Source organism: Panthera pardus, unplaced genomic scaffold (genome assembly GCF_024362965.1).
Source record: "Panthera pardus isolate Hobbes unplaced genomic scaffold, ASM2436296v1 HiC_scaffold_8, whole genome shotgun sequence".
In the NCBI taxonomy this organism is placed as follows: domain Eukaryota; kingdom Metazoa; phylum Chordata; class Mammalia; order Carnivora; family Felidae; genus Panthera; species Panthera pardus.
The window spans coordinates 43,961,648-43,978,076 of NW_026527013.1; the positions used below are offsets into that span (position 1 = coordinate 43,961,648).

At 34.7% G+C, this 16,429-nt stretch overlaps 1 protein-coding gene across 1 annotated transcript in view; it reads left to right on the forward strand.

The window, feature by feature from the left end:
- The window catches only part of LOC109254640 (contactin-6), a 282,077-nt gene that overhangs the window by 226,386 nt on the left and 39,262 nt on the right, over window positions 1-16,429 (forward strand). Inside the window, 1 exon segment of the mRNA XM_053897189.1 lies at window positions 7,561-7,688. Coding sequence (XP_053753164.1) covers window positions 7,561-7,688 — 128 coding nt within the window.

Here is a 16,429-nt window from a genome sequence, read left to right on the forward strand (position 1 = left end):
TGGATGTTCAATCACTTAATATATAGTGTTCCTTCAACTTATCCATTAACCTTGAAATGTTTACCTATGTTGGTGGCGCAGTTTTCTACATTTTCCATTTTCTCATGCCCCTATAAAAATCTACCAATGTCACCTGACTGTCAGATACAGCATGTAGTTCTGAATTTCTAACTTTTTAATGCACAGAATGCAATTAGAGGAATAGTGTGGTACATTACAAATGCCAACTATTAATTTTTCAAATGTTGAATAGTGATGATACATCTACACATGTAAATGTCTTTAAATTCTAATTTTCACAGAACATTTTAAATGCAAATGCCTTAGTTTGTGATTTAATCATCTGAATAGAGTACTAAGCTTTGGTAATATAGGGAAAGTTTTTTTCTTCTTTCTTTTTTATTCTTTCTTTAATGTTTATTTATTTTTGAGAGAGAGAGAGAGAGGGAGAGAGAGAGGGAGAGAGAGAGAGAGAGAGAGAGAGAGAGAGAGAGAGACAGAGCCTGAGTGGGGAGGAGCAGAGCTAGAGAAGGAGACAGAATCTGAAGCAGGCTTCAGGCTCCAAGCTGTCAGCACAGAGCTGGACACGGGGCTTGAACTCACACAGCGAGATCCTGACCTGAGCTGAAGTTGGAGGCTTAACCAACTGAGCCATATAGGTGCCCCTAGGGAAAGTTTTTCTATTCAATTGTGTGAACAGTTTAAATATTCTAATTAAGTGAATACTTAAGAATTGAGACTTGGGAGGGGGAGGAAGGGTGTTTATTGCTAAAGTGTGAATTGATTATATTGAAAGTGTTAAGGAGGAAATATACATACAATGTAAGTTGAGTATCAGAACATAATGCCAAATCCAACACAATCAGGGACTGATAACCATGTGTTAGTGAAAACCTCAAAATGTGCTGCTGAATCCAATCAGACAAAAGGATTTTCAGACATCAGGCATGAGTAAGAGTCAAAATGAGAATCAAAAATCCTAGGGGTACCTGGATGGCTCAGTTGGTTAAACATTTGCCTCTTGATTTTGGCTCAGGTCATAATCTCATGGTTTGTGAGATCAAGCCCTGTGTCAGGCTCTGCTCTGACAGCATGGAGCCTGCTTGGGATTCTCTCTCTCCCTCTCTCTCTCTGCTCTGCTCCTACCAACACAGGTATGTGCTCTCTCTCTCTCTCTTTCTTGCACTATAAACAAATATTTAAAGAAAAATTCCTAGTCTGAGTTGTGCAGTAGAGCAAAGGCAAAAGACTAGTATCAATGAAGAGTAAGCATGAGATTAATAGCTAGCATTTAATTAATTCAATTATCATAGCAACCCTATTTTCCATCCCATAATAAAAATGAGAACATTGTGGATCAGAAAGAGTAGTTTGACAATTACACAGACAGGAGGTTGCGTGAATTCAACGAAGCCTCTTAGGCAGTGAAACTTAATGCTGGGAACAGTCTTTCTGGCATTAGGCTCCTTTCAGAATGCCTGGCATACACCTCTCGAGTCTCTTTGTTCAAAGTGAAGTGTGACAAAAAACAATGTTGTCAGTGTTCATGGAGTTACAAAAGTGCCTATATTCTTTGGAACAATGAGAAACTGGTTCATTAAAAACCTACCTATTGCCTGCTAACTAACAATCAGGCATAGTGCTAGCATTTTCAATAGTTTCCATCACTTACTCCTCACAACTCTGACACAGATAATACTAATATCCCCAAGGTACAAGTGAGAAGCTGAGGACTTGGCATGTTGAGTAACTTGGCCATTTGTTACAAATGTTAAATCTTAGGGCCCAGATTCAGTAACAGCAGTTTGACCCTAAACTTCAGGTTTGCTAATAACTTTGCTAATAATAGCCTACTGCATAGGATGGCATAGAAAAGAAGAAAGAGAATTCTTAGTATTAGTATTGCCATCATTATTATCTCATGTTTATGTTTAACACTCTCCCAATGTGGGAGATATCAAACTTGCCTTTAAGATTTCACAAAAATTTAGAACCCTGAGAAAATATGCATATGGACCCTGAAGGTGAGATTAACAGTCTCCAATATTTAAAAAAAAAAAAAAAAAAAAAAAAAGAATCTCCAATGTTAAAGATCATTCTATGCAAAGATATGTACATATATCAAATATGTAAACTGCTCAGGTTTGTGATCTTAGGAACTATACTACCAGTAAACTATGCTTTAGAAACTTGAAATGAAAAAGCATCTGCTCAAGTAGTTGCTTCCTGTTCTAAAGAAAAAGAGAGATCGGAATCTTGGCCCTACAATACGTAGTGGGTAATTTCAGCAAATTACTGCTACTTTCTGTGTCTAAGTTTCCCCATCAGGAAACTTGGGGTTGGTAACAATTGTGAGTCCCATCTGACCTAAAGATTCAGCGATTTGGTATTTATTATACAATTAGTACAGTACCTGTGCAGAGTCAATTTGTAAATATAGTTCATAACCTCCTTCAATTTTGACCACTGTGTTTAATCATAGAGATGTGTATCCTTGCTAATTAACACCCTAGTTCTCTATTTCTATTGTTAACATCTAACATTGAGTCTTGAACTCAATAGATATTAGTATTTGCTGAATACATTTGGAGGGAATAAAGTCTTAGCATTGCTCCATTTCTATTTGTATATTTAAATTGGTATTAGAGTTTCTTTGTTATTTCCCTTTATCTATTGCACCCACCCCCACTTGCCTCCCCTCTGGCAACCACCAGTTTGTTCTCTGTATTTAAGACTTTTTTTTGTCTCTTTCTATCTTTGTTTCACTTCTTAGATTCCACATATAAGTGAAATCATATGGTATTTGTCTTACACTATATATTTCACTTAGTATTGTATCCTGAAGGTCCAGCCCTATTGTTGCAAATGGCGAGATCTCATTCTTTTTTTTTTTCTGGTTGAGTAATATTCCATTGAGTAATACATACCACACATTATTTATCCATTCTTCTATGGATGGATACTTGGGTTGCTTTCTCTATCTTGGCTATCAGAAGTAATGCTGTGGGGTGCCTGGGTGACTTGGTTAAGTGTCTGACTTTGGCTCAGGTCATAATCTCGTGATTCACAAGTTCGAGCCTTGTGTTGGGCTCTGTGCTGACAGCTCAGAGCCTGGAGTCTGTTTCAGATCCTGTGTCTCCCTCACTCTCTGCCCCTCCCCTGCTCTTACCCTGTCTCTCTCTCTTTCTCTCAACACACACACACACACACACACACACACACACACACACATTTTTTTAAAAAAAGAAGTAATGCTGGAATAAATATAAGTGTGCATATATCTGTTTGAATTTGTGCTTTTTTTTCCTTTGGGTAAATATCTAGTAGAAGAATTACTGGGTCATATGATAATTATATTTTTAATTTCTTGAAGAACTTCCATATGGTTTTCCAAAGTGGCTGTACCAGTCTGCATTCCCAGTAACAGTGCGAAGGTTTCTTTTTCTCCACATCCTTACCAACACTTGTTATTTCCCACCCTTGTTATTTCTTGTCTTTTTGATGTTAGCCATTAGGAACAGGTGTGAGGTGATATCTCATTGTGGTTTTGATTTACATTTCCCTGATGATTAGTGATGTTGAACATCTTGTCATGTTTCTGTTGCCTTCTGTGTGTCTTCTTTGGAAAAATGTTTATTCTGGTCCTCTGTTCATTTTTAAATTGGATTATCTTTTTGTGGGGGGTGTTGAGTTGTATAACGTCTTTATATATTTTGGGTATTCACCACTTATTGGATTATATTTTTTGCAAATATCTTCTGCCATTCAATAAGTTGATTTGTCATTTTGTTGATGGTTTCCTTTGCTGTGCAAAAGCTTCTTATTTTGGTCTAGTAAGTAGTCTAACTTTGCTTTTGTGTCCCTTTCCAGAGGAAGCATATCTAAAAGAATATTTCTACGGCTGATATTTTCTTCTAGGAGTTTCATGGTTTTAGGTCTCACATTTAGGTCTTTAGTCCATTTTGAGTTTATTTTTGTGTATGGTGTAAGGAAGTGGTCTAGTTTCATTCTTTTGCATGTAGCCATCCAGTTTTCCCAGCACCAGTTGTTGGACAGACTGTCTTTTTCTCATTGCATATTCTTGCTTCTGTTGTCATGGATTAATTGAGCATATAATCGTGGGTTTGTTTCTGGACTCTCTATTCTGTTTGTAAATTACTAATGAATTTTCAGAAGCTGTACCACATTAAATGATGCTCACATATTTTCAGTTATGCTTTTGTTTATTAGCAGTATAATTTCTACAGTAAGTCCTAATATGAATATAAATATTATATAGTAAATCAATTTATTGCCTTATGCTTCCTTCTCTATAACTATATTCTTTTGGCTAATTATTCAAAAAATCTTTATGTTTATTACTAGAATATTTTATCACTTTTTTGATACTTAAACTTACCTTACTTGTGGCTGTGTTTTGTTTTAAACACTAAAGATGTTTATATGAAATCAAGATGGAATACTTTAATGTATTTTATTAATATGTCTTTTCCAACCCTCCAGATACCATTTTAAACTATCTTCCAGAATATTCTAAAAGCAGAATAGAAAAATTCAAACTTTATCTTTCTCTATGAATATTACCAAAACCATGAATTAAAATGTTACAGTTAATTTTTATGGGCGCATTCTTCCTTATCTGAAAATGTCAACTGTTTAGTACAGTTTGATCTTAGTTGGGTCTTTCTTTCTTTCTTTCTTTTAATCATTTCTGGTAAGCCATATTTTAATATGTAATAGAGCTGGAAATTCTCACTTTTCTTTACTATTTTTGGTTCAATTATTCTGCATAAAATTAGGGCTCTGATTATGTGGTTTGATTCCATCTATATTATCATAGATTAAGTTTTCTTACTGTATTTTAACTTCTTATTGTTTGAAAAAATTAAATAAGTTGAAATACTCATACTATTTATTGTGTTATAAGATTTCCAGTTATAGTTAAACCTCTGTCTTTTTATATCTTAGATTGCTACTGAATGATTTTTTAATCATCTGTTTTTAATAAGTGATAAATCAGTGCGGTTACTAGTTTGGTTACTTTTATAAAATATCTAGATTTAACATTTTTTTATTTTTATACAGTTTTGCATATCGCTCTTATAAACAAAGTATGGTTTCTTAGAAATAAAGATAATCTTTACAGACTAAAGTTTAACTTATAATTAATTGATCACTGCTTCTCAAACTTTATTGTGGACTGATCAGTGAATATCTTGTTAAAATGCAAGGTTTGATTCAGGAGGTCTGGGATGAGACCAAATTTGAGAAGCAAACACAATATGACTCTTCTAAGGGCATCTAATGATGACTCAACAGGAATTTCTTGAACGTCATAATTAACAAGCAGAATGAGAAAAAAAAAAAACGTGGAGAATTTGTTTACTGCAAATTACTATGGATGCTTCTGGATAGAGGATGAGTGCTAGAGATAATTAGATATAACTTTCAATTCATTCTCTAATACTTAAGAGCTATTTAATTTTGGGCAGATAGTAATTTTTCCTAGTCTTAATTCTTATTCTTTCAAACAGTCTAGGCTGTTGAGAAATATTGGTTCACTGATTAAGATTTCACAGAAACTTGGTTAAGCCTCCAACTTGGCTAAGGTCATGATCTCATGGTTTGTGAAGTCAAGCCCTGAGTCGGGCTCTGTGCTGACAGCTCGGAGCCTGGAGCCTGCTTCAGATTTTGTGTCTCCCTTTCTCTCTGGTCCACCCCTACTCGCACTCTTTCTCTTTCTCTCTCTCTCAAAAATAAATAAACATTAAAATAATATTAATAAAAAAGATTTCAATAAAAATAATCAATTTCAATCATGACAATTTCAATTCAATTTAACAAACATTACTAAACATTTACCATGAGCCTGAAAAGGGTAGTGGACTCAGGGTAATATTAAACCACTTTTTATATGAATTGTCCTTTCCTGAAAGCTATGTGAAAAATTATATGACATATAAACATTGGCATTTCTAGCTTGGAAATTTGGATGATGGCGTTTAGATATCAGCATATATATTTTTTATATCACTTAAATTGTTTTATTGGCCAAAATTTAACATTGCTATGTTGTTGAAAAATCCTAGTTTTTCCTAAATACTAGAAGTAAGTGATGTACTCAAATGCTTTTCACACTGACCTCTCCTAATTAAATCAGACATAAAATTATATTTGGCCAGGAGTTTGCTGCATAGTAGAATAGATTTAACACTATGTCATTAATGGTATGATTCCATTGTTAGTATAAACTGTGATCAAGAAATCTAGACATTTCAGAAAATAAATGAGATATCAAATGTCTGCTGTTGGGAAGCACTCCAAGATAATGACTTAAACAAAAATCTGATTATATGCCGTGGAACATTCTAAACCCAGATGTGGCCCCTGCTACCCACTTGATGGCAGAATGTGGAACACATCACTAATAATAAACCTGACATCAGAACCTGTCTTCCTAAAAATTGTAGTTGGCTGATATTCTCTAGGTTTCAAAGTGGACAGTTAATTATATTAGCTACATTTTGTGTGATACACATATTAGACACAATGATAGGTTTGCAATTAAACACATACTGTTTGGTATTGTTTATAGATACGGCATGCTTGCCAATGGTCATGTCTGTATTTTTTTTTAAATTATTGTTGTTACAAATTAGCCTTCATTATTTATTTTTGTACAACCCTGGCTACCTACTAATGTTTTAAGAGCTATTTTTTTAAGTTGTTTAAATTTAAGACATAAAATTGGTCACATGCTTTAATTTTTCTCAGTTTTTTTCCTGCTTATTAAAATATTTGATGGTGATTCTGTCAAGAGACCAATCTTGGGGTTTCCCTGATTACAACAGTGGTCTGATATTTGCTTTTGATTATTTCTGAGTTTCAGAGAAAACTTAAGAAAAGATTAGAGCTTCTTAAACTGCTGTCCCTTCATAATGTACTGTATGATGGCATGTATTTTAGGACCATTTAGTTCAGTCTGATTCATGAAGACTTCATTATCTTTATGCTCTTACCTTTTTCTATGCAACAGCTGCATAACAGGGTAAGCCTGTGCCCTTTGGCTTTGGAACCATGTCGATGGTTCCTCCAACTCACTAGTCGTGTCAAACACTGTCATTGAGAACTCCATTGTTTGGTGACTGAAAGTGCTAAACAAGAACTGATTTATAAAGCCACAACTAAACAATATGAAAATTAGCTTGCATTTCTCTAACATCAGGTTCAATTTTCACCAGGGAGGTGACTTCTCAAAATGTTCAGTGAATTTGTTATTAATCAAGCAAATGGGCATTGTAGTATCAAGTATCCATTTTATTTTTAATAGGCATCAAAATCAACAGTGATAATTCAAGTGATAGTATAATTAACAACACTGTGTCAGACTAAAAGCAAATGTCATTTATGCTACTTTGGAGATTCAGAGATGCTCACAGTCAAGAATAGAATAAAGGAAAGGAATATGTCCGTGGTTTTAGTAATGTTTTAAAATGAAAGTAACGCTTAAGACTTAGTTTTAAGTGCCTTACTTCTGTTAATTTTGCATTTTATTTTTAGAGTGTTTCTCTCAGAGGATGGCAGCCTCAAGATATATAATGTTACCAGGTCAGATGCCGGATCATACACTTGCACAGCTACAAATCAGTTTGGCATCGCAAAGAACACTGGCAGCCTAGTCGTAAAAGGTATTTTATTATCTTCATTTGTGCTTGATGAACATTGGAGATATGTATGCATATCACAGTCTCTATCATAGTGTCAAAGTTGTATCATAGTGTATATGTAAAATATTTGATTTCACAATTTATTTAAGAGTTGCGTTCTCATATTCATTAATAGTATGTTTACGTTGCCAGTGGGATATGTGGTAGATGTGAATATTTTGGCAGTTGAAATGCTGTCAGTGAGTAATTGAACAGAATTAACAACTGCACCTAAAACATTTGAATTTTCATAAATGCCTTATTGTAGGAAGCTATGGACATTTTGATAAAGTCAGTTGATAATATTTTTCTTGGTTCACTTTCCTTCAGAAGCTCTCATTTTACGTGGAATTTTTACATGGATATATGATTGCCAAGTACATAACCAGTTCATTTATTTATATAACTCTAGGTGCAGAGCTGGTAAAATGCAGACTCTCTTGCATACACTTTATAAGTAGTTTCTTTCAAAGAGAATGAAATTAAAATATCTGTGTCTGTAAAAGTCATTATTATATTCCCAACACAGTTAACATATAAGCTCACTTAATTTGTGATGAGAAAACTGCATTCTCCATTCTTCAGACTTTGAAGCCGCTGTCAATCCAAATGTACCTCCATATATCACCGAGGGACATAATTAGTATTCAAGTATCTATTCCCCATCTTTGCCACTTTACTTTGTTGAATCTCAGTTCATAAAACTCGTATGTTTACTGGAAGCTATGTCACTTTTATCATTTCCTTGCCTCCTGGATGATTAAAATGACTGTCTTGAGAAAGTAGTTTGAGCAGCTAATTAAGCCCAAATAATTACATTCAGCAATTGGTGCTCTGTCATCATTTTTATTAAAAATAAATATATTAAATTAAAAGTAGTTAGCTACTACACTTCAACTATCCCTTAAAATGTCTCAAGGAAAAAAAATACCTACCTTTATCCCTGGAAGATATTTCTGCCAACATTGTCTTAAGCATATTACATTATACTTGCTGACAATTGTCTGAAACACTCAGGGGAAATGTGATTGATATAACTTGTGTCAAAATCTAACCAGTGTCACACGTTTTTAAAAACTTGACTTCCTTAAGATTGTATTGTCATCAGGTTTTTAAGACAGAGATGGACTTAACATTTCAAGGACTATGCTATCGCTCTATCTAATGATAGGATATCTCTCCAGGAAATATTTGGTAATAATAATTTACTGAAATGTATAAATGCTTTATGTTTAAAGAAATTATATGTCCATTAAGGGAAAAAAGAGGAGATTCATTACCCTGTTTCAAATTAAGAAGTTGTACATGGTATACATTCATTTTATCACAGTAGAAGGTTAAGATATGGTAGAGGGCAAGATCATAGTTAATTTTCCCAAATATGGACAAATCCAGAGGGAATTCAGATGTAAAATGTAAATGATACAGGATATGAGCAGTAGAAATGTAGTTTCTCAGTGAAAGTTTCCGTAGAACACTGGTGATCCATGAGATAGACCAATGGTTTTGCTTCTACAATACAGTGATCGAGAACCCTTCATCTCAGAGAATAAGGGGGGGGGGGGAGGGAAGCTAATGGATATATTGGACTGAATGAATAGTTTCTCTTCATCACATTTCAAACATTTGGCATCATGACACTGTCCTTGAGTGCTGAGTGGGAGAACAGTAAAAGGAGCAGACTCAGGTAAATTTGAGGAACTCCAGAGCATCTGAACTGTGCTTACTTCTCAAGGGAGCATTTGGGCATTTCACATATGTAACAGCCATGTTTTTTGCTAGATAGGTCCCAAGTTCTTAGGATACAAACAATTTCTTCTGTAATTTGGAACAGTCCATTAAATACACCATAATCCCCAAGTATTCCACTCTCTGTACAAGGGAGAAATTAAATAAGGTTGCTCAGTTTAAAACAAAACAAAACACAAAAACTTTACTTAGTTTTGTTTGTTTCTAGTGTACTTTTGCTGGGTCTCTTGGAACAAAAATGATCCTAGTCTGTATTCCTGGTCACCTTAATTTTTTTGCATTCTTCCTTCCTCTGTAGCATTTTTCATTTTCTTACATACTCTATAATTCACTTATTTGTTACGTCTGTGGTCCTCTCTCCATCTTTCCTTCCTTTAGAAAGAAGCATAAAGAAGGCAGGAATGTCCTGGGAACTGTATGTGTTCAATAGATAATTATCTATTGAGTGAAATGATTTTATCTTACACTCTTTCATTCTTAGATAATTTCCATTCTGACTCCCTTGCTCTAAAATATGAAAACTTTCTGTTTTTTAGGGGTAAAGCTTAGGATACTTTGCAATAAAGAGCATCAAAGGGAAATAATGAACTTCTAAGTGCTTTCTTTCCCTATTTTAGGGTTTGTAGTCATGTATTTCTAATACATAGAGAACTCCTTGCTCTTCAATGGGGAGCAAGTGTGGGGCTATGTGAAAATCCTACGACTTCATGGAGAGAACTCACTATTCCAGTATTTTCAGCACAAAGAAGAGAATCATCTACATATGCAAAAAAACATATATCAGCATGCATGAATATCAAGTAATGTTCACTCATTTATATCTAATAATGAGAAGGAAATTGTGTTTGTTATTTTTAACCTTCATGAAATATCCACATTCTGTTCTAAGGGGAATCTATTTGCTTTCTTGCCATGGACAAGAACTACACACAAAGAAACACATACATACATAGTAACACAAATACATACATTTAAAAGTAACTACATAAACACAAAATGTATACAGTACAAATAAAAGCATCTTTAGAAATTTTTATTTTTTTATTGATCTGTATTGTATAATTTTTATTACACTATGGGATTGCTATGTAAATACAGGTCTAAGATAAGTCTGTCATTAGCATATCCTCTCATTCTCTTTCAAGTGGGAATGTTCAAGTTATTACTGACAAAAAATTATTATTTTACAACCTATAAATTTGAAGCTTTAATCTGAGAAAGAACGGTAGTATTACGCATTGATTCAACCATTTTCTTGACTATTGAGGGTAGTCATCTGATTGTTTAAGATGATTTGAGATTTGTGTGTATGTGTGTGTTTGTATTTTCTAGTCTGTAATGTTCATCTGATTGTCATTACAGAGTCAAATATAATTTTATTTCTCACACCAAAATCAGCATATAGTGACCTTCCTGGTAATAGGGTGGTAAGGAGCAAATGAGAATTTTCAGCAAAGCTGATAAAACAATCATCTCTCTTTGAATTTACTTATCAGCCTCAGTCATGCAAGAAATGTTGTTGTTAGATAACATGTAAAAAGGTAATAGTTACAAGAGTAAGATATTTTCCAGCTTAGTTTTTTAGCTGATATGGCTTATCTGTGTTAAGAGGATTCTGAAGTTATCTGCACTGTATGTCAGAGATTTCTCTTTCACTCATGCAGCAGGATAAAGCAATTTTCCATTCAAACATTGGGAGTGTAATTAGCAGCAGCCTCACCAGAGCCTCAGAAGTTGCCCAGTGTAATCTGAGGACATGTTCCATAGGCACAAACAGGAAATCAAAAAGAGAGAGAGAGAGGGTTTAAGTGCTTTCGTTTTGGAGGAGTTGGATTAAAATGACAGTGTATACATACACTAAGAGGTATATGAAGATCACATAAAACAGGAAATTATTTGATCTGGCATTTGAAAAATTATTAAAAAGCAGAGTAACAGCAGGCTATAAAAATGATCTTGTTTGCAGGCAACATTTGTTTTTGTTTCCCCACTGGAGAAGTTTTGGATGTTCAATTATAGGCCTCATTGCTTTAGCATTATTTTCAACTGAAATGTCGGAACTTGGAAAAGCATATCTAATGTGCAAATTAAGTTTATTGCTGCTCATTTAGTTGTTTATTCTTTGTGATAGAAGTCTTTATTATACCAGCATAGAGAATGGCCTATCCATTTTCTCCAGCGGAATGATGGTGTGCACCATTATGGTTCTACATTTACTAAGAGAAATACCAAGATCGGTAGATAATTGGAGGCTTTGTGGCTTTAAAAGGTAGTTTAAAGGATTTCAGGTGTTGAGCCCAGCTTTATTGAGAAGCTCAGCTTTATTGAGTAAACCAAAAGTACAATTTCACCGAAATGACAAGGGACGCTGGAATATATCTGTCATATTTTAGTGGCTAAAAGCACCACTGCAGAGAAGTCTCCCAGTACTGCTAATATTTTCCTCAGAATGTTTAGAAATGATTAGTGGAAGCATTTTTCAGGTTAAAAAAAAACAGTGAATTTTGTACACTGGCTAGGAATTTTCTTTCCCCCACCAATATTGAAAATACTTCTGAGTGAATTCTTGATACTTGAATTCCATAATCTGTGCAAGTAGAAATGCAAGCAACCCCCCCCCCAAAAAAAATCTGTTTAAGCAAATACAATATCGGTGTTATTTTAGTCTTTGCAACAGTTCACTCCACAGTCTTGTAAAAATGTAGTACATATCACTCAGATAAAATAGTAAGCCGCTATTTTTCAAAATATATATTGTATAATATATAATGTGAAGGACAGATATTAATGAATTACAGGTTTGCTCCTTTGGTTTGTTTTTACTCTTCAAGATACTTTCCCCTGAACAAATTGAATCAAAACTGGTTAATGTTTTTTTTTGTTTTGTTTTGTTTATTCTTAATAAAAATAAGGAGCAGATAGCTAGTCTTTTAAGCAAAGTGAAAGAAACCAGACAGATGAGTATAGACCACTCCTCAAGGAATTGAAAAGCACAGACTTTGGAATTAGATGAACTAGCTTTATTACTAACTAGCTTTATTACTGACATCTTGAAGACTTTGTTTTTATAGTTATTGGTGTTGTATTCTTTATTCCACTTTTTATTAACCACCATTTATCAAATATATACTGTGTTCCCGGCACTGTGATAGGTGCTTTATGTACATCATCTCAGTGATCCCTCAGAACACTGGGAAGCCAGTAATTATTATCTCTTTTACACAAGGGGAGACTGAAGCATAGATTACTAAAACTACTTGACCATGACCCCTGTCTTAGTAAGTGGCAGAACTTTTTTCCTTCTTCTGTTTTATCTTCCAGTAACTTTATGTAATAATAACTACCTGAGACACATGCAGTTTCACATGGCATTGTTTAGAGTGCCCCGAAAAGGAAAATAGAGTAACCTGCAAAGATTAGTCCTTTCCCTAAATACTTCAGCTCTCACTTGTTAGAGTTCGGTATCTATTTATATGCTCTTATCCATTGGAGATGAACTTTACATAGAATGAAATATGCAAATCATAAGTGTGTTTGCTGAATTTTGGCAAATGCATAATCAGTGTATCCCAAACTCTACTAAATATAGAACATTAACATCACCCTATAGAACTTTCCCTCATGCCCCATCTTAATCGTTTAATTCCTGCTCCCACCCTACTTGTAGAAGCAACCATTGTTAGGATTCTTTTCTGCCACTGACTTCACACAGATGCCATCATACAATATATATATGCTTTGGCGTCTGGCTTCCTTCGCTTGTCTTAAACCACTAGGTATCTGCTTTCTGATTTTATTAAAAATGAACAACACAGGGGTGCCTGGGTGACTCAGTCAGCTGAGCATCTGACTGTTGGTTTTAGCTCAGGTCATGATCCCAGGGTCCTGGGATCAAGCCCCATATGGGGCTCCATGCTGAACAGGGAGCCTGCTTAAGATTCTCTGTCTCCGCTCATGTGTACTTTCTCTCTCTCTCAAAAGTATATCTATATCTATCTATCTATCTATATAAATATATATATATCTATCTATATATAAATATATAGATAGATAGATAGATAGATAGATATAGATATATACATACATACATAAAAAGAACAAAACTTTTACCAAGAGTAGGTGTAGTCTGTGCAGTAGAAAAATATCTTGAACTGTAAGTATTTTTGTCTTCAATCTCCTTTCCCAACGTGTACACATGTGTGCCCTGAGTATTTGGTTAGGAAGTAGAAGTTCATTGGTATGTCCTTGATTCCGGTCTGATGCTAAAAGAAACTATTAGACTTCTCTGTTGCTCAAGCCATCTCTTTCTAAAGTGGCACAGTGGTCACTTATGTTCTGGTGCCATTTTTTAGGAATAATGTGCTTCATTAGGATGGAAAAGACCCTCTGATGCAAGTTCTGTCTTCAGTGTCTGGATCCTGAATACTCAAGGAAGCAGTTGGCAGATTCTTTCTAGCCTAAGTGAGGGATGGTGCTGGAGGAGGGTGGTGGTGAAAGGGAAAAAAGTAGTCAGATGAATACAATTCACCCTGATTCTCGTCTTCTAGCTTTTATTGTCTCGTTTTGCCTCCCCTCACCTCAACATAAATGTCCAGAAGAAAACATCCCCTTGCTACTAGATTCTGTCGCCAAACAAAATAAAATTTCCTAATTCCGTTTCCTATAAAACTACAGCGTTCTTCCACCTGGTGTTTTATTACAGCCTAGCACAGAGTTACAGTTGGAGGACTGAGTGAATGTTATCTATTTATAAGAAATATAAATGTGATGCCAAAAATAGTCATTGCCTATTACATAGTAACAGCCTCGAAACTGAGTAGTTGGTGTATCTAATTCATTAAGCATACTCTACTGTGCATGTTCTTTTTAAATAGATGTCAGACTCTGTTCTGATTACTTGTTGATATAAAAGATCTGTGTTTACATTTTACATTATTACTTGCTAGGGAATTTTTCAGTGTTACCTTGCATGATATTTAGACATGTTTTCTCGTTGAGACAACTCGAATTTTAGACATTTACTTTCTCTGGACTATTCTTTCTTTTCTTCTGGGATTTTGGAAGGCTTTTCGTATTTGTTCTACATCATTTAAATATTGAGGTGAAAGATACATGGGTGATAGTACCTGCAGGTAAACTGGAATATATTGACCACGGTTACTTTACACATTGAAATTAAGCTATTACACTGCCTATGGTAGAATATACCAAGTGCTGTGTGTCTTTTTTAATCTGTGAAAAATTATCTGTCTGAGCGGATAAAACTTGTGCTTGACTAAACTTACCAGCCTTATGCAAGTAGACATATGAAGAGGAAAAGTACATTATAACAGATGAAAAATTCCTCCATTTCTGGCTTGCTAGAGGAAGAAAATTAAAGACTCTATCATACTGATTTCCTTGTTTGTTTGTTATCTCTCTACAGGGTTTATTTCAGAGATTAGCTTTGAATTTCCTGTATTTGCTTTCCCTAGAGTTAGTAATTTTCTTGTTTTGTTTGTTTGCTTCATTTTCTATGGACTTGCCAATTACTCATTCCTCAATTCTATCTCAGTTGTCTCCCTTAAAAAAATCAACCTGACCTTGTGTTTGGGAGCCCCGTTGCCTAAGCATCATGCCTTTCTCAACATGCTCCCTCATTTTGGTCTAATGCATCTTCCAGTGGATTTTTGAGAAAGAATTCAAGAGGAATGCCAATTTTGGAGATCCTTCTTGTTTGAAAATGTATTCATTCTATGCTTACATTTGCTTGATGGCTTAGTTGGAAATAGAATTCTAGATTGGAATTCATTATCCTTGGCAATTTGGAGATGTTAGTCTGCTCTGGGAGCTGAAACCATTTTGATTTCTGAACTGTTGTGTGTGACATCTTTTTTATATCTCTGTCTGTCTCTCTGTCGTTTTTCCCAGCATGCCACAATTGCATGATGATGTGCGGTGGTGCATGTCTATTTCCGGCCTTTACATGGGGCATTTGGTACACTTTGTCATCCTGAAAACTCGCACCCTTCTTGCTGGAATATCTTCCTGAATAATTTATTAATTTATTCCATTTCTTCTTCTATAATCCGTATTATTGAAGAAGTTAGATTACGTAAACTGGTACTCTAGTTTATGTGTGTGCAAGTATGTATACATGTATGTATCTGTGTGTGTAGTTTATTATATTTTACATATTTATATAGATTTAGATAGTAGATGTATTTTTTATGCATGTATATATGAACTGTATATTTTATTTCTCTCTCTTAGTATCCATTTTGTATCTTTTTTGTTTTATCTTCTGGGAAATTTTCTCTACTTTGTCTTTCAGACCTTTTATTGAATTTTTGTTTTTGCTATTTTTTTTCAAATCTCTAAGTGTCCTTTATTTTCTAACTGTTCCTTTATATAATACCTTGCATTTTTTCTCTCTGTGTCTAAAAATATTGCTCATAAAAGTATTGCTCAGTTTTTCTTTTATCTAGCTTGTTTTACCTGCATGGCCTCTGTGGTCCCAAATTCCTTTCTTCTCTTTGTCTTAATCCTCACCCTTTACTAAGAGGTGTACTGAGATACTTTGTGAATCTTAGTTGTCTGCTCATATTTAAGAATGGAATACTAAAAATCTTATAGAAAGCTCTGACCAAGTTGCTGGACTTCACACTAGCACGATCTGGCTGGGATATATCCTTGGGAAACTCTTAAAGACACTATGTTTAGGTGTTTTCTCTTAGGTTTATCAGATGCCTAGGACAACTGTCCCCCACTTCTAATCCTACATTCATGCCTGGAGAGCAGAGGGGCAGTAGACAGCACCCTCAGAGCTAAATGATGTTATGAGACATGGATCTCAGCGCTTACTATGTACATGTTCCTTAATTTCCCTGTTTTTAGTAAGAGTCCCCATCTTCAACTATGCTCATACCCAGCAGTTCAGAGACCCTCTGTTTCATATCCTCTCTGGAGAATAATTTTGCCAGTCTTCTGCTGAG